The 19,082-nt window shown below is 39.9% G+C and overlaps 1 protein-coding gene across 12 annotated transcripts in view; it reads right to left on the bottom strand.

Moving 5' to 3' along the window:
• The window catches only part of TPK1 (thiamin pyrophosphokinase 1), a 519,294-nt gene that overhangs the window by 163,911 nt on the left and 336,301 nt on the right, over positions 1-19,082 (bottom strand). For 11 of the 12 annotated variants that reach the window (XM_087892396.1, XM_087892395.1, XM_087892388.1 and 8 more), the window contains one exon: positions 2,947-3,042. The exons of the other annotated variant lie outside the window; for it this stretch is intronic. In XM_087892396.1, coding sequence (XP_087748522.1) covers positions 2,947-3,042 — 96 coding nt within the window. The remainder of the gene's footprint in view (positions 1-2,946; positions 3,043-19,082) is intronic. 12 annotated transcript variants of the gene reach the window in all.

Raw genomic sequence — 19,082 nt, 5'->3', positions numbered from 1 at the left:
GCCCCCAATAGTCAGTGATGGAGTCAACTGACTATATCGGGATGCCGGGAGCCACAGCCACTCAGTCTTGGAAGGGTTGAGCTTGAGCCTGTTCCTCCCCATCCAGATCCGCACAGTCTCCAGGCACTGGGACATCACTTCAAGGGCATCATTGGGGTGGCCTGGGGTGGAGATGTACAGCTGGGTGTCATCAGCGTACTGGTGGTATCTCACCCCGAAGCCACGGATGATTTCGCCCAGTGGCTTCACATAAATGTTGAACAGAAGGGGCGAGAGGACCGATCCCTGCGGCACTCCACAGATGAGAGGCCTCGCAGTCGACCTCTGCCCCCCTGCCAACACAAACTGCGACCGGTTGGAGAGAAAGGAGGAGAACCACCGCAACACGGTGCCTCCTACCCCCAACTCTTCCAGCCGGTACAGCATGATACCATTGTCGATGGTATCAAAAGCCACTGAGAGATCTAACAGGACCAGAACAGAGGAGCAACCCCTGTGGGGCCAAAGACTCGCCCCCAATAGTCAGTGATGGAGTCAGTGATGGAACCACAGCCACTCAATCTTGGAAGGGTTGAGCTTGAGCCTGTGTCTCCCCATCCAGATCTGTACAGTCTCCAGGAACTGGGACATCACTTCAAGGGCATCGTTGGGATGACCTGGGGTGGAGATGTACAGCTGGGTGTCATCAGTGTATTGATGGTACTTCATCCCAAAGCCACGGATGATCTCGCCCAGCGGCTTCACATAAATGTTGAACAGAAGGGGCGAGAGGACCGATCCCTGAGGCTCTCCACATATAAGAGGCCTTGAGGTCTATGACTTTAATAAGTACTGCTGAGTCATTGTAATGCTGAGTCACTGTATCCTGATTAGATGAGCTCTGTTGTAACTGTATTTAAGAAGGGAGCTGAAATATAGTCATTGATGATATGCTACCATCGTGTGTGGAGATGCTATCATCATGGGTGGATATGCTACCATCGTGATCTGTTACCAGCATGTATGTGCTGCTGTTTATTACCTATTGCTGTTTTGTATGGTAAGAAGACGTTTGTATCACTGGGCTGGACTGATTTGACTGGCAAAGACTTGGACTGTTTAAAGACTATGAACTTGTTTTTCACTACAAAGTAAAAAACTTTGATAAACCAGTTTGTATGTATTTTATTCATCACTCTCAGCACCGTTTCCCTGTGCTCTACGCTCTGCTGGTTGGTTAACACAACCATATCCTTAACATTACGCACCTGAGTATAAGACACACCTTAGTTTTTGGGGAGGAAAATAAGAAAAAAGCTGATTGGCGGATGGATCGGCCTCCTGGAATACCCCCAAACAGCTTTTCCCAGAGGTGAATTTTAGAAACAAGTTTATTCGTTGTGAGCTCTGTGCCTTGCTTTTTTTTTTTTTGTCTCTGAAACTTCTGAAACTCTGTTTCAGAAAAAAACTTTTTCTTCTGCCTCTGAAAGCCTTCAAAACATAGCTTTAGGAAAAAAGCCTCTGAAACAAAGTTTCAGTGTCTTTTTTCCTGAAGCTTCCTTTCAGAGGCTTTTTTTTCTGAAGTTCTGTTTGGAGGCTTTTTTTCTGAAACTTTATTTCTGAGGCTTTTTTCAGCCTCTGAAACCTCCGTTTGAGAGGCTGGGCAGGGCTACATTCAGAGTATAAGACGCACCCAAATTTTTCAAACATTCACAGAAATAATACATTGTGCAAGTCATGCATTTTGCCTAGTTCTTTCTCTACTGAGGTTTTGTCAATGAAGATGGGTATTGTTGTGTTGAGGAACTCTCACAATAATTAGTGTTTGCTACATATTCTTGAGTTGACCTTCTCTTTCCTCTGGCATCTTGTCTCCTTAATTTGTACTTTTCCTTGTGATTATGGAAATGTGCATTCCTTTCATCCTTTCTTCATCTATATTCTTCCTTGCTGCATCTCAATGTTTAATTAATTAATCTTGACTATGAGGTTCCCCCTCACTTTCCACATGGCACAATTATGATGATAATGTTTTATTTTAATTTATTTTACCACAATATTATATGTTGCCATTCTAATCTCAGAACAGTTTAGAATTCCCTTTCTCTCCTCCATTTTTACATTGAGTTGTTAAAAGCCACAAGATAACAGTTTAAAAAATAGATACAGGTGGCTTCCTATAAGCTTGAGTGGAACTAGTCTACTTGATCTCCAACAGCTGAAGTGGCGGGAGCAGGGCTGGTCTACATTCAATTTCAGAATGGAAGCATTTGAAAAATGAATTAATGTATTTTCCTGGCATCAGAAAGATCCAGTTTCTACTCCATTTTCAGTTGCAGTAGCTTACTTGGTAACTTTTAGACCAACCTAGTTCACAGGATTGTTGTAAAGAAATATAGGAGAATGGAACAGTGTTATGTCTTGAGTTCCCGAAGAAAGATGGTGTATAGATACATACACAGAAGAGGCACATAAACAATACAAATATCGGGGCCTTTCTTCATGCACCTTAAAGATGTTGCTTCTTTAAGAGCTACAGTGAGTCAATTTCTTGCTGCTGGGTAAGGGAGAGAGCAATGGAATGGAGGACTGGTTGAGAAACTGTCACCAAACATTGAAAATGAAGATCACATGATTGCAAGCAGCAGCACAGCAACAGCAACAGCCAGTAGCACTGAAGCAGCCACAACATTCCTAGGTTTTATTTCTTGGTGAGTCATATGAGATACACCATTTCACCCAGGTAAACTTCATGAGAGTTTTAGTAGTATGTGGATTCAATTCTGATCACTCTTCAGAAGCCTTAAAAGTTTCACCAGCAGAAACAAGAAGAGATATCTTCTTGACAGTTCATTATTTTTTTATTTCTGCTTCCTCTATATTTTTATTTGCCATTATGTTAGACAGTGAACATAGCCAGGAAGAGTCATATGCCAAAATGTGTATAGACAGAGTTGCTAGCATTACCTGCAAACTGCTTTTTTCTATTTTCTGTTGAAGTATCTGAAGGCACTTGGTGAAATCTGTTAAGTCTTGATCTGGTGTCTGTATGAGCTCACATCCCTATAGAGTGGGAAATTAAAAAAAGGAAAAATCTGTATTACCTTACAATTTTAGAATGAAGCAGAGTTGTTTATATAGCTTTACTAAATTCTATGATATCTATTGAAACATAGGTGAAATTGGTTCCCAGAATTGCTGATATAGAACATCCAGTATTATTTAGAGCAGCATTTGAAGATGATTTAGGACTCACATTTAAATCAGACTATGTACAGGATAGAGTTTAGATTAAAAGTATAATCTTTAGGATATTCCCCTGAAATGGTAGGACTTCCCCAGAAAATGGCATGCTGAATGGTGAGGCTTTTTCTCTCTCTGCTGAAAAACAAATGATTCTGTTGCCAAAGCCAGCTCTTTGCTATCCAGATTTGTGCTATCCAGATTTGAACAGGAGTAACTAACATGTTTTCCTGAAAATAAAACATGGTCTTATATTTTGGGAGGCTCCAAAATAAGCACTAGGGCTCATTTTTGGGGAAACATGATTTCAGGGTGATCAATCCAGCTGGGTGCCTGCCTGCTGGCGTGCACAGAAGAGACAGCAAGTGCATGGGGACTGACGGTACCCGGCAGCAGCTGCGGCCCCTTTGTCAACTCTGGGGCTACATGGCCTGGGCAGGTGAATTGATTCCCTGTCCAAGCTGCAGACGAAGGCAGAGGCACGGAACCAGAGATGACAAACTGAGCTATCTTCTTGCCTTCAAGGACATTGGCCTTGGGAAAGGAATTACTACAGCGCCTGAGGTACCAGGTTCCCAAAACATCAGAACAAGACCTGATTGGACTATTCTCCTAGGGAGGAGGGTTTTGGATGTTGGGGATTGCTTTCAATATATGATTTTCACGCAGTTTTTCTTAACAGAACTTGTTAAGTACTTAACAGAAAGTACATTTTCTCTAACCCCTATGGAATCAAGAGTTGTTCTTACCTAGGGAACAAGCTATGGCCAGTCTGACAGCATTCTAAAGAAAATATCCAGATACAGGCAACAACAGTTAAATCAGTCATGCAATTGGATGGATTGAAAATAAATTCCCTGACTTCCGGCGTGACGTCATGGTGTTGTGATCCAAGAAACGGAGCTCCGTCTTCTCGGATTGTATTTCCGCGCTTGGAAGCCAGTAACGGTGAGAACTGACCCTGGAGAAGTCAGTTATGTAGAGGGGAAATTCTCAGGGTAACAGGGAGGTGCGCGATCCCCTGTTACAGAAGAAAGAACCCCTTAATTTTCAGCGTGGAAGAGACCAGTTGTAATGGTCAGATCCGCAGGTGTGATGGCCCATTTGAATAGAGAAGGAAGCAAGAAGTGGAAAAACAGCTAGAAGCATTGGTGAATAGTGATGGGACAAAGTGAGTTACTGAGCTACTTCCCTAAATTGGTGGAACTTAAAAAGTGAAAACAAGGGAGTCTCTAAAAGGAGGAAAAGTGGTGCGTCCGATGGTGGAGCGGAACAGCGTGAAAGAGGTAGAAGAGAGAAAAGAGGGCGATTGGAGGAGCTGAAATGAAGGGAAAAGAAGAGAAACTTGAATTCCAGTAAAGATTCGATTGGGATTTGAAAGTGAAAGAAGGTGGACTGTGGATACAACAATCTAAATGACGAGGTTTGGAGTGTGGATTAGAGTGACAGCAACAGTGACAGTGCATATTAAGAGGAGCAGACAGCTTGACGAAGGAGTTAGAAAGTAGTGAATGGAAGAGGATTGGACAGTGCAAGGAAGTAGGAGAACAGAGGAGTTGTTTAGAATCATCAAGAAAATTTAGGCTGGGGAGATTAGAAGCCAGAAGTGTATATTGTGTATAGTGTCTATTTAGAAGAGCCTGGTGGCACAGCAGACTAATAGCCTGTTATTATCATTCAGCTGCCTGCAATTACTGCTGGTTCGAATCTCCCCAGGCTCAAGGTTGACTCAGCCTTCCATCGTTTCTAAGGTAGGTAAATTGAGGACCCAGTTTCTGAGGGCAATAAGCTGACTTTGTATAAATATACAAAAGTATGAAGGCTATTGCTTAACGCAGTGTAAGCCGCCCTGAGTCTCCGGAGAAGGGCGGCATATAAATCAAATAATTAAAAAAAAGTAAATAATATGGTATATGTCTAGATTTTCTCTACTTTTATTATTGTTATTTGTCATTCAACTGGCTCTTGAAAATAGTGATATATTATAAAATAATGTATATAAATAGATAAATCTAGTTGCAAATAGGGGTAAACAATTTATATTTGGAGCAATTATTATTGTTGTTTTGTCTTGCCTTGTCTTTCTGCCTATATATCCTTCCTCTAGTTTGAAGTAATATACTCTTGTTTACTTAGGTATTGTTAATTGAATTTAGAGTGAAAGTTGATATTGATAAGGTTGGAAGATAGAATTAATTATTAATTGTTCTTTTATTATTAATTATACTATTAATTAAGTATTTAATTACTCTAGTTAATGATTCTAAAAGAACTGTATTGAGGGATAGATAGAAAAGATAAACTACAGGAGGAGGAAGGAAATAGATTTTTGTATGGTTTTGTGGAAGAAACTTTTTGGGAAATTAGATATGTCAAATACAGCAACAGTAACCAAAACTGCAAAGAAAGTTAACCAAATGACTGCCTCTCCAGCAGGACAAAAACTGATATGTTGGGAGGTGAGAAAACAGGGACCCCAATGAATCTACAAAGCATGCAGACAATTCTGAATATGATTCAGGAGATTCTTCTGAAGACTCAAGAATCGACTGGAAAGAATCACGAGGAATTGAAAAATGACATGGACGAAGTTAAAGGTGACATAAGAAAATTAGATGATAGAATAGGAGAAATACAAGAGACAATTGTTAAGAATTATCAGAGGATAAAAATAGTGGAGGAAAGAATGGAACAGACAGAAAAAAAACTGGAGGAGACAAAAAAGAAACTGATGGCAACGAATCGAGAACTTGAGGAGGCAATAACATTTCTGGAAATGGACAACTCTGCATTTTACTTATGATTTCAGAATATACAAGAAAATAAAGAATACCTCCTGAGTCTTATGATAGAGTTGTTGGCTGGTAGTCTGGATATGAATAGAAGTGAGTTGCAACATGGTATTGATGAGCTGTACAGGGTGCATGCTAATTACACCCATGGCAGAATAAATTGCCATGGAATGTACATATTTACTAAAAGAACAATTAGAGACGAAATTTACAGGAGAACGCAAGATACAACATTGACATATAAAGGAAAGGAGATTCTGACTCTTAAACAAATACCCAGAAGGGTAAGGGAGCAAAGACAGAGTTACCACTTTCTCTCCTCCCAACTTATCAAATATAAAATCATGTTTCGGTGGCTTATCCCAGAGGGCTTGCTAGTGACCTGGCAAGACAAAAAAATTAGATTAGATACAATAGACAAGGCCCGGGAGTTCTACAAACAGTGTATAGCAATAGATGAACAGAGGGAGAGTGGAGAGGAGATAGAGGTTAAGAGTCAGGAAGAAGGAAAGGAGTTGGAAACAGAATTACAGGAGAAGACTGAAAAAGAGTAGCAAGAAAGAATAGGGACAAAGTCAAGAACACAAACAGAATCGAATTTAAAGAAAAGAAACTAGGGTCATCAGTAGACGGTAAATGGACAAAAAAATTAAATTAATTTCTATCAACATCAATGGTTTAATTCTCCAGCCAAAAGGAGACAAATTCTAGCTAAATTACAAAAGCATAACACAGATATTACATACCTACAAGAAACCCACATCAAAAGACAACAAGGACATCTATTGGAAGCCCCTAAATTAGGAAACCTCTACTCAGCTCTTGCACCACAAAAAAAGAGGAGTTATAAAAATAAAAAAAACAGAAGAAGATATTATCGTTTACTTTTTTTGATATGATACAAGAGCTGAATCTAAAAGATATCTGGAGAGAACGAAATCCACAAAAAAACAAATATAAATATATATATATATATTATATATTATATATATATTATATATTATATATATATATATATATATATATATATATATATATATATATATATACTTTTTATTCTAACCCACATGATTCATGGTCCAGAATAGATACGATTTGGATGGATTGGGAATTAGCTAAAAATATAGATGAAGTAGAAATAGCAACTAATATATGGATATATCATAGCCCATTGATACTAAAATGGAAAGGAAGGCCTAAGCTAAGAGGAAGATGGACCATGAATCAAAAAGTGATAAAAGAAAAAAAGTATATAGAATGGATGAGAAAAGAATTGGATTTCTTCTTGAAGGAGAATCTAAACGAGGACATGACTTTACAGAACCTTTGGGAAACAACCAAGGCTTATGTCAGAGGCCTAATGATTGCATAAGGGACAAGGAGAAACAGAAAAAAGGAAACAACAATTGGAACTACAAGAGAAATTGGAAGAATTAGAATGTAAAATGCAGATATCCCGGATAAGAGAATTAGAGAGGAAAGAGATCTGACTAAACATAAAATATATTTGCTCTCCCAGGAGGAAATGGCCCAAAAGCTTAAAACAGTGAAGCAGATACACTTTGAACATACTAATAAGCCAGGGAGATGGCTGGCCTACAAATTAAAAAAGGATAAGGAAAAGAGATCAATAGTATAATTACAGGACGAAGAGGGAAACATTCAACATCAGTTAGATGAAAAAAAGAGAATAGCCACAATTATTTTGAAATAAGTAGAGGAGAACGTAGAGGAGGAGGATATAAAGAAATATTTGAAAGATAGAAAACTTCCGGCAGTATCAGATGAAATGAAAGAAATGTTAAATAATAGAATTACTATGTTGGAAATGAAGGGGGCTATTCAGAAACAAAAAAATAGTAAAACACCAGGACTCGATGGCATCCCCTCTGAGTTCTATAAGGAAATACAGGGGCCAGTGGAAGTATTATTGCTGAATTTATATAATGAAGCACTAGGACAATCTAAACTACCACAGACATGGAGAGAGGCACTAATATCACTCATCCCAAAGGATGCTACAAACAAATCAAGAACTACTGGCAAATCTTAGTGTTTCATGTGGATTATAAAATTTTCATAACAATAATAGCTGAAAGGGCCAAAATTTTTTTAAAGGAAATTATTGATTCAGATCAGAATGGATTCTTGCCAAACAGATATATAAGAAATAATACACAGATTTTTGTTTGTGGATGCTCAGAAAGCGTTTGATAATTTGAACTGGAACTTTCTTATCAACCGATTGGAAATTATGAATTTTTGGGAGAAATTTACAGACTTAATTAGAACAATCTATTCGAAACAAATTGCGAGAATAATAATGAATAGAAAAATGACAGAGAAGATTAATATAACTAAAGGGGTAAGACAGGATGCCCCCTGTCACCCCTATTATTTATATTGTCTTTGGAGATACTATTAATACAAATTAGAAAAAAAATCAAGCAATAAAGGGTTTGAAAGTCAAACAGAAGGAATACAAGGTCCAAGCATTCGCAGATGATCTAGTTTTTATCATGGAAGATCGCTTGGAGACGGAAACCATCTTGATAAATGAAGTTGAAGAATTTGGTAAAGTAACGGGGCTTAAAATAAATAAGGAAAAAACCAAAATGTTAATGAAGAACTGTACAAAAAAACAACAGGAAGAATGGAAAAGAAATTGGGGATTCAAACTGCTAAAAAGGTGAAATATTTAGGAATTTGGCTTACAGTAAAATATTCTACAATAAAAGAAGACAATTATGATAAACTAATACAATAAATACAAAAAGATTTGGATATCTGGACCAAATTACAGTTATCCTTAATAGTAGAATAGCTCTAATAAAGATGAATGTATTACCTAAATTGTTATATCTGTTTCAATCGATACCAATTAGACTAGGGAAACAATTTTTTGAACATCTAAATAGAATGATAGGTAAATTTATTTGGCTGGGGAAAAAAGTCTGAATAAAACGTAAACATCTGCAGGACTCCAGAACCAAAGGAGGATTCGGCCTACCCAATTGGGAATTATATTATCAGGCAGCTGCAATAACTTGGTTAAAAGATTGGGTTCAATTAAGAAACAAGAGAATATTAATATTGGAAGGCCATGACCTCCAATTGGGATGGCATGCATTCCTTTGAAAAGGGAAAATTAAGACACATACATACTTCCAGAGACATCTAGTGCGAAATGCTTTGATCAATATTTGGAATATTATAAAGAAAAATCATTATATGAAAGTTCCATCTTGGATATCAACGATGGAGGCCATAATCTATCCCAACGTATTGGGCTTAAATAAAATAGTAAGATATTCAGACCTATTAGATGAACTCAGAAATTTAAAGTCAGAACAGGACCTAATAAAACAAGGAATAAAAATTGACTGGTGGCCATATTTACAGATCAAAATATAAAAAAGACAAGGAACAATTTGGCATATACAGAGAACAATTGGAACTTGATAAGATATTACTAGGATCTGGGGGGAAAATGATCGCAAAAATGTATAATTTTTTGTTAAAATTTAAATTGGAAGAAGAAACCATGAAAGAACAATGATAAGTTGGGCAAGAAATTTTGGACATAACATTCATTTGGATCAATGGGATAGATTATGGGAGAGAAACTAAAAGCAAACGATGTCAGCTGCTTATAAAGAAAATCTTTACAAAATGTTCTATTGATGGCACCTGCCACCAATGAGATTGGCCAGGATGTTCTTGAACAGGTCTCCGAATTGTTGGAGGTGTGGTCACAAACAAGGGACGTTTGTGGACCTGCCCTAAGATTAGGAAATTTTGGGCTAAGATAAAAAAAAATGGCTGGATGAAATAACAGGACAGAAGATAGAAAGAAACCGGAACTATTTCTCCTGAAAGGGAAAATGGAAAAAAATATACAATATATCATATTACACATACTAATGGCGAGTAGAAATGTGATAGCACAAAATTGGAAACAACCAGATATCCTTCTGGACCAAATTATAATAAAAAAAATATATGAATGTGTAGAAATGGACAGATTATCGATGCAGATGAAGGAGAGGGAGGACTCCGAGTACTATTTAATATGGAATAAATGGTATTCCTAGCTGGAGAGTAGACATAAAACTTAAGGGATACTTTTGTTATGAGATTGAATTGTAAATAGAAGTTAAGATAATTGAAACAAGGATGTAAGTTTAAGATAGAGATATTTTGTGTAAAGAGGTTAAATAGGTTAGAGATACCGATGCAGAAAAGTTGTTACTAGTATTGAAAATTCAGTATTTTTTTTTTTATAATTTTTTGTGTGAGTCTTGTTTTTTGTGTATTATGTTTCTTTTTATACTCTGTATTTTAATTTTTGGAAACTAAATAAACATTATTTTTTTTTAAAAAAATAAATTTTCTGTTAACAGTTTTTTGCATGAAAGTGATTTGATCTGAGTTATACCAATTTCTACTTTGCTATATATATTTTACTCTATTTTAGAATTTTTTCTAAAATAATTCCATTGCTTCATTTTATTTTTGCATACATTCTTTTTTATTTTTTTAAAAATGGGAAATTTCTTTCTTTTTACACGCTTATCTTAAGCTTATCTTAGCTTCTTCTGTGGTTAATTTGATATGGAACATCAATTCTCTTTGTTATTGAAAAAGAAGTATCTATACTCTGCTGTGAAAGCTTGGTTATAAGAGATATTCAGATTAATAAACTAATTGAATATTATACATTATACATGTTCTATAATTCCCCCAAAAAGAGACATAAAAGAGAGATGGGACTCAGATGACTTTAACATTAAATCCTTCTTGGAAACTATTGAAAACAAACATGTTTGCCAATTTACAAGTTTTAAATGAAAAACTAGATAAAAGTATTGATGAATTTGTCACAATTTCAAATCATCCTAAAGAAAACATCCAAATACAGGCAACAACACTTAAATCAGGCATACAATTGGATGGACTGAAAATAAATTCCTGTTAACAGATTTGAAAGAGTTATTTGCTTGAAAACAAGAGATTTGCTAAAAGTCACTGAAGGGGGCATTAATGAACAGGACTTTCTTACAAAAGTTGATGAAGTTCGTGAAATAGATCCATCATATGTAACTAGGAAACAGTGCAGTGGTGGGTTCCTCCCAGTTCGGCCGAGCCGGTAGCGGTGATGATATGACGTCACCGAACCGGTTCTCCCCCCCGCCCTCCCACCCCCATCCCCCACGTTATTCTTACCTTTTATTTGGTCCCACCCCCAATCTATTGCTGCCTCCTGAATCCCAGCTGATGACTAGAGGGAAAAAAACTGTTAAAACTCTTGTTGCGGGGTTTCAAAGGGCCGTCCTACAGCTGATCAGTGTTAAAAGCAAACAAATGAGTTGGGTCGTAAGTGCGAGGACTGGTCGTAAGTGTGAGGACCTTCCAGAAATGACTCTGACCAGCTAGCCACGCCCACCTAGTCACATGACCTCCAAGCCACACCCACAAAATAAGCCATGCCCACAGAACCGGTAGTAAAAAAATTTAGAACCCACCCCTGAAACTGGTCAAGAAACATTGTGTTCCAATTTTCGGAAAAATTTAGTGAACAACAATGGAGATATCCTCAATGGAGACCTACATTTTTCGGGAATGAGAAATAGCTGTTTGGAAATTCATTTATAATTTTAAAGAAAGATAAAGATGATAAACTGCAAGGGCTTGTTTAAAGAATCAATCGATGTTATTTGATCCTAAACAAATTAGAGACAATGGTTGCAGTAGGTTTATGAGAGACTACTGGCTATTTGAGGACTTTCTGTGAATTATAATAGAGTGTTAACAGAGGGCTTTAAAGTTTAGCTTTGTTATTAGGACCACCTGTTAACTTTTTTTAATAGTAGGTAGATGGGAGGTCAAATTGATTAATAATAGATTTTTATAAATGTTTAATGTTTTTAATGTTACACAGCATATGTGCAAATATGGATGTAGAAGTTCATAAATTATGCACCTGTTTCGCAAGAGAGAGACAACTATTATTGCTGAAATATATTTATAAGTATTCAACCAGGGAAACATTTTATGTATATGTTTTAATATTTTGTTCTAGAGACTTTTTTGTTTTTGTTTTTATTTTGTCCTTTTGTTTTTTTTTTTATTTTGTATTTTATTCTCTGTTCTGTGTTTTAACTTTGGAAATAAAAAAAAAATAAAAAAAGTATAACCTTTAGTCCTACACAAAGTTTCTTAGTGGCCCTTACAATTTAAATTGTAAATCAATGGTTGGTTAGCTCTTGTTAGCTAAGGTCCTCAAAACTCTCAATAAGATGTCCACAACATGAGATCCAAAGGCTTCTAAAAGCTATTACAAAATTAAATTATCAGATTGTAAGAGAGAAATTAAGTACCTAACTGGAGAAGAATTTGGTTACTATACTCGTAACAAGTAAAGTATAAAGAAAAACAAATCAAAATTAATTTTAGTTTATCTTTTGAGTTTACACCTGGTCTGGAAGAAACTGCACTCCATTCTCTTAAAGTTTGGGATCAAGGCATTTGAAAGGATCATGCACTTTTATACTTGACTGTATAAAAGTGTGTAACTGTATATACGTATATGATATTTGACAAGGTAGAATTAACTCTAACTAACAGTTCTTATTATTTGGAATTCAGTGTTAAAGTTTATTTAATTTATATCCTGTCACAATTATAGAAGAATCTTAGGAGGTAACAATAACAAATAAAACATAGAAACAGAGACCAAAAAATCTTATAAATACATTTTAAAAACTCAACATCACTACTAGATTTCCTTCCTTCCTTTCCTCCTCCCTCCCTCCCTCCTTCCTTCCTGTTTAGTTTGACTGTAGTTGAGAAAATACACAAAACTGCTGACTTCAAATTTATTATGCCATGTTTGTGATGGTGGCACAATCTGAAGGGTAGATTAAATATTTGGATAAATGAAAACAGAACTGAGTTCAGATGTATTTATAGACAAGTATTTTAAAAACTCTCAAAACCAAAGTACTTTTACTCTATTTTACATGAAAATGTTTTAAATCATGTAATAGATATGATCATATCAGCAGGATACCATTTGAAACAAACTATGATTGAACATTAAAGATTCAACACAAAATTTATTGTTCACCAGTGGAAACAAGGCATGCATGTAGAAAAAAAATCCCTTCTAACCTTGCTATGTGCTATGTGTCTTCCTCAATTTTGGGTCTTCTATCAGAAACCTGGGATTTTGAGGATTCTATGCAATATCTCAGCTTTCCTTAGCACTGCATTCCTCTGGACAGAAAGGTTTGATATTGTTCTTGGACCTGTTGAACACACTTTCCCAGCTTGAGTCAGAGCCCTCAGTGCTCCCACCACCACTGGGAACACACTGGCCATTATTTTCTCCATCTGTCTAATTTCTCCTTCAAGCCCTGGAGCTTTTCCAGCTTCTCATACTCTCTTCATAATATTGCTTTTAACTTTGCACCACTATTTCTATCAACACTGCTGTCTTCTGTTTCTTGTTCTGATGTTGATTGGCTAGTAACTGTCTGTCCATCTGGATCTTGAAGTCTCATGGTGTCTTAGCCCTGTTATTCTCCACAATCTCCTGTGGCATTCAGCAGCTGGACCTGGCAGGCTCTAGTTCATTCACTGTTTAGATGTTCTTGTACACAATGCCTGCTACTTCGTTGGGCCATTCAGTGTATGCTTTTCCTGCCTGCATCTTACACTCTGCCACTAGATATTAGACTGTCTCTGAGACCTCTCTGAACAATCTGTTGCTTCAGGTGTTCTTTCAGCAGCTTATTTTCGGATGCCACCTTACTGATATACTCCTCGATGCCCTGGGTCTCATTCAGGATAATGGCTTTGACACTTACCAAACTCCATCTGCCCTCTTTCTACTGATGCATGATCTATGGGTGTTGGGCTTTCTGCATAATAAGGAGCTTCCAGGCCCTCATATCAGCAGCCTTCATATCTTCTTTGGGCTAGCTCCAGGATATCTGGTGATTTGCAGGGAATATGTGTTGATGGTGTTGATGGTTGATGGATCTTGTTTTTCCCATTGAGCTGGCTCTTCAAGACCTGTCTTATCCTTTACTGGTACTTGGATGCTGCTGTCTTCCTTGCCTCCATATTGTGGTTCATATGTCACTGTGGGATACCAAGTCTGTACCTGGTCTGTGTATCTACTATGTGACCCGCTGGCAGTTACATAACCATCAGTCTTAACTACTCCCCCTACCTGGCGGGTATTACGGAGACCTGGTTGGGCCCGGAGGGCGGCGTCCCTCTGGTTGAAATGTGCCCACCAGGCTTCAGAGCATTCCATCAGCCGAGGGCCCAGGGGAGGGGCGAGGGGGGTGGCGGTTATTATTAACGAGGATCTGGATCAGAGGGAGACCACTGTGCCTCAGATAGCCGGATGTGAGTCCCTCCTTGTGAAGTGGGGCCGTGGGGTTCAGATGGGCTTGTTGCTTACGTACCTGGCTCCCTGCCGCGTGGCAACAGCCCTACCTGAGCTACTCAACGTGATAGCCACGGTGGCAGTAGATACACCCAGGCTTTTAGTCATGGGTGATTTCAACTTGCCATCCGTCGGTGAAACGTCTGAGGTGGCTCGGGAGTTCATGGCTTCCATGACGGCCATGGACCTGACCCAGTTAGTTCATGGCCCTACTCACAGGGGAGGTCACACTCTGGATTTGATTTTTGTCTCTGGCCAGTGGTTGAGTGGTCTTGTTATAGGGGATATAGACATGGAACCCTTGTCATGGACTGACCACTCACTCCTTCGCCTAGATCTTCGAACCGCAACCCCTCGCCGCAGGGAGGCGGACCCAACTAGATGGATCCGCCCCAGGCGCCTGATGGATCCTGATAGGTTCCAGACGGAGCTTGGGCCATTTCCTGAGGATCTAGCACATGACTCGGCCGAGGACCTGGTAGCCGCCTGGGATCGGGCGGCTGGTGGGGCCTTGGACCGAGTTGTGCCTTTGCGGCCTCTGACCCGATGCCGATCCCGGGCGGCTCCTTGGTTTACTGAGGAGCTGAGGGAAATGAAGCGCCGGAAAAGACGCCTGGAGAGCGGTTGGAGGGCCAGTCTTGCTGAATCTGATCGAACACTGGTAAGGTCGCATATTAAGGCCTACCTAGTGGCGATAAAGACGGCAAAGTCTAACTACTTTTCCGCCTCTATTGCGTCATCAGGGAATCGTCCGGCCGCCCTGTTTAGGGTGACCCGCGCCCTGCTCCATCTGGGAGTGCGGGAGGATCCCTTAGAAGGCAGGGCGGAGGATTTCGGACAATACCTGTATGACAAAATCGCTCAGATCCGGGGGGATTTGGACTCTGACTGGGTAGATCAGGGCAGGGTGACGAGGAACAGTCTTGAGAATGTTATCTGGGAGGAGTTTGATGCTGTGACTCCCGATGATGTGGACAGGATTTTGGGGAGACTTAGTGCGGCCACATGTTTACTGGACCCGTGTCCCTCCTGGTTGGTACTGGCTTCCCGGGAGGTTACACGAGGCTGGCTCCAGGGCGTCATTAATGCTTCGTTGCGTGAGGGTCACTTCCCCGCTGCCCTGAAAGAGGCGGTGGTGAGGCCTCTCCTCAAGAAGCCGTCCCTGGACCCAGCAATATTGGCTAACTATCGTCCTGTCTCCAACCTTCGCTTCATTGCGAAGGTTGTTGAGAGTGTGGTCGCGCAACAGTTTCCACAATTCCTGGAGGAAACATCCTATCTAGATCCGTTCCAGTCGGGTTTCAGGTCTGGGCACAGCACGGAAACGGCATTGGTCGCGTTGGTGGATGATCTCTGGAGGGCTCGGGACAGGGGTTATTCCTCTGTTCTGGTCCTATTAGATCTCTCAGCGGCTTTTAGTTTAGTTTAGTTTAGTTTATTAGATTTGTATACCGCCCTACTCCCGAAGGACTCAGGGCGGTTTTGATACCATCGACCATGGTATCATGCTGCACCGGCTGGAAGAGTTGGGGGTGGGAGGCACTGTGTTGCGGTGGTTCTCCTCCTTTCTCTCCGACCGGTCGCAGTTTGTGTTGGCAGGGGGGCAGAGGTCGACCTCGAGGCCTCTCATTTGTGGAGTGCCGCAGGGATCGGTCCTCTCGCCCCTTCTGTTCAACATTTATGTGAAGCCGCTGGGCGAGATCATCCGTGGCTTTGGGGTGAGATACCACCAGTACGCTGATGACACCCAGCTGTACATTTCCACCCCAGGCCACCCCAACGATGCCCTTGAAGTGATGTCCCAGTGCCTGGAGGCTATGCGGATCTGGATGGGGAGGAACAGGCTCAGGCTCAACCCTTCCAAGACTGAGTGGCTGTGGCTCCCGGCATCCCGATATAGTCAGTTGACTCCATCACTGACTATTGGGGGCGAGTCTTTGGCCCCCACTGAAAGGGCTCGCAATCTGGGAGTCCTCCTGGATAGGCAGCTGTCTTTGGAGGAACATCTGACGGCTGTTACCAGGGGGACCTTTTATCAGGTTCGCCTGATTCGCCAGTTGCGGCCCTTTCTTGATCAGGATTCCTTGTGCACAGTCACTCACGCCCTCGTCACCTCTCGCCTTGACTACTGCAACGCTCTCTACATGGGGCTCCTCTTGAAGAGCACCCGGAGGCTCCAGCTGGTCCAGAATGCAGCTGCGCGGGTTGTGATGGGAGCAACATGGCGCTCCCATGTAACACCGCTCCTGCGCGAGCTGCACTGGCTCCCGGTGGTCTTCCGGGTGTGCTTCAAGGTGTTGGTTATCACCTTTAAAGCGCTCCATGGCATAGGGCCTAGTTATCTCCGAGACCGCCTGCTGCTACCGATGACCTCCCATCGACCCGTGCGCTCCCACAGAGAGGGCCTCCTCAGGGTGCCATCAGCCAAACAATGTAGGCTGGTGGCCCCCAGGGGGAGGGCCTTCTCTGTGGGGGCTCCCACCCTCTGGAATCAGTTGCCCCCGGAGATAAGAAGAATCCAGGACCTCAATGCCTTCCGTCGTTCCCTGAAAACCCATCTTTTTCAACAAGCCGGGTTGGCCTAAGAAGAAATTTTTAAAATTTTTAAATTCTTTTAATTAGTCTGTGATTCTTAACTTTCGGGCCAAAATTTATATATATTTTTAAATGTTTTAATATTTGTATTCTATGTTTTTTATCTTGGCTGTACACCGCCCTGAGTCCTCAGGGAGAAGGGCGGTATATAAATTGGAAATTAAATTAAATTAAATTTTTACTACCATCCAGCCACACTTTTCTAGTTCAAGTAACATCCAAATGTCCACACTGTAGATCTACTGTCAGGTGCATCACCATTCATTCTTAGCATACATTAATATCAGCTATGTAGAGGTGGTTGATGGTGATTCCACTCTTGAACTTAAATCTGTATCTAGACTTTGTGATTATCCGGCTGAAGGGGTTCAAGGTTATACAAAAAAGCAGTGGAGCCAGTGCATCATCTTAATATATGCTGCACTTCGTGGTTTTGTGAGTTGTCTTAAATTGATTTCCTGATTGAAGTGCAATGGGGATCTGGAGCAAGGTGTGCACATTGATAACAATTACTAGGATCTGTTAAAATCAAATTTTAATCTTTTAAAATCAAATTTCTTGTTCCTTCTATTTAAGCCAGGAAAAGACATAATTTCTTTTGTTCTGTGAGTATCTTGACATTCTACAAACACCTTATTTCTTTTGGATTTTGAATTATTGCTACATCACGTAGAACTTAAATTCTTCATTGTTAAATTCTTCATTGCAATATTTTGTTGGAATATTGTGGGAAGTATTTTCAGCTATAATATTTTTTGGTTTATGAACCTATTAATCTTTTCATTGTTACATTGCTGAAATGATAGCAGAGAGGAAACAGTAAGAACTGTAGTAAGATTTCAAGTCATACATACATTCATACTTTCAAGGAATATTTTAACCTGATTAATAGGGAAGGGAGAGTTACTGCTGTATCACACTCTATAAATGGCATTATAGAGTCGTAAAGTGATTGATGGGGAAGTTTGGTCCTTCACCACATAAGATGAATTTCTCTACTAAGTCATCATTTCAGCTTGGAAGGGGGCTGATGCCTGCAGTTTTTAAAGTGCTTGGAGTCATGATAGTTCTCTTCCACATGAATGGAAGATCATTCTTTAAATTATGCAGGCTAGTTATCCGACTGCAAAAACTTTTCTTATTTTTATCTAAGAGAAAATTTTCAGGAATAAAAATATTGGACAAATTTCAAAGATTCAAACAACTAATCTATGTACAGTATCAGGAATAGATGAGAAATCTTTGTTAAGGAAATTTATCCCTCATAATTGATTTTTCTTAGGATTACTTTGAAGTATTTACTAATATTGAGCAATTCTGGTCATTGTATGAGTGAATTACTGGTGAATGACTCATAAGAACTGATGTGGAAATCCATGTTCATATGGAGGTTCAATGGTATTTATTCTCTCACTTATGTGAATGCAGAACCATATCAAAGAGTATTTATATTTTAAAACAAAATGAACTCCCAAGCTAACGTCAATTGTTCTGCCCCAGCTATGGAACCCAAGAAATGTAGCACACACAAAACTCCGAACAACTCTGTTTACTACAAACACAGTCTTTTTCAAATGCAGGATATTACTAAAAATGTCCTTAACAGCCTGCCAGAAATTCCAAAGATTAGATAAAGGCTTACAAGAGTTGGCAATTAGCCCAGAAACCAGGTTTGCAAAGAAAATTCACTCTCAAATGCTCAACGGATGATTGGATGAACACACATTGTTTCTTGCAACGTTTGCCAGCTGTGTGCAAACTTAAATAGGCTAAGGGTGTGGCCAATTAGCCCCAAGCATTACTCTCGAGGAGACCTCCTCCTGAGTAACCACTCCTGCCTTTTGGCAGCTCTGTGTGCTCGTGCATTGAGAAGAGGCTCTTCACTTGAAGGAGCCTCTGGAGGATCTGAAGGCCCTGGCTGAATCTCTGCCTCTGGCACCACATCTTCTTCAGCCTCCCCGCTGTACGACTCGAGCGCCGGCTGCACAGGCTTCTGGCGCGACACCACACCA

Source organism: Pantherophis guttatus, chromosome 4 (assembly GCF_059756535.1).
Source record: "Pantherophis guttatus breed Tessera chromosome 4, ASM5975653v1, whole genome shotgun sequence".
Taxonomy (NCBI): domain Eukaryota; kingdom Metazoa; phylum Chordata; class Lepidosauria; order Squamata; family Colubridae; genus Pantherophis; species Pantherophis guttatus.
Note: the sequence above shows the minus strand (reverse complement) of the source record. Positions and strands in the feature narration are given on the sequence as shown.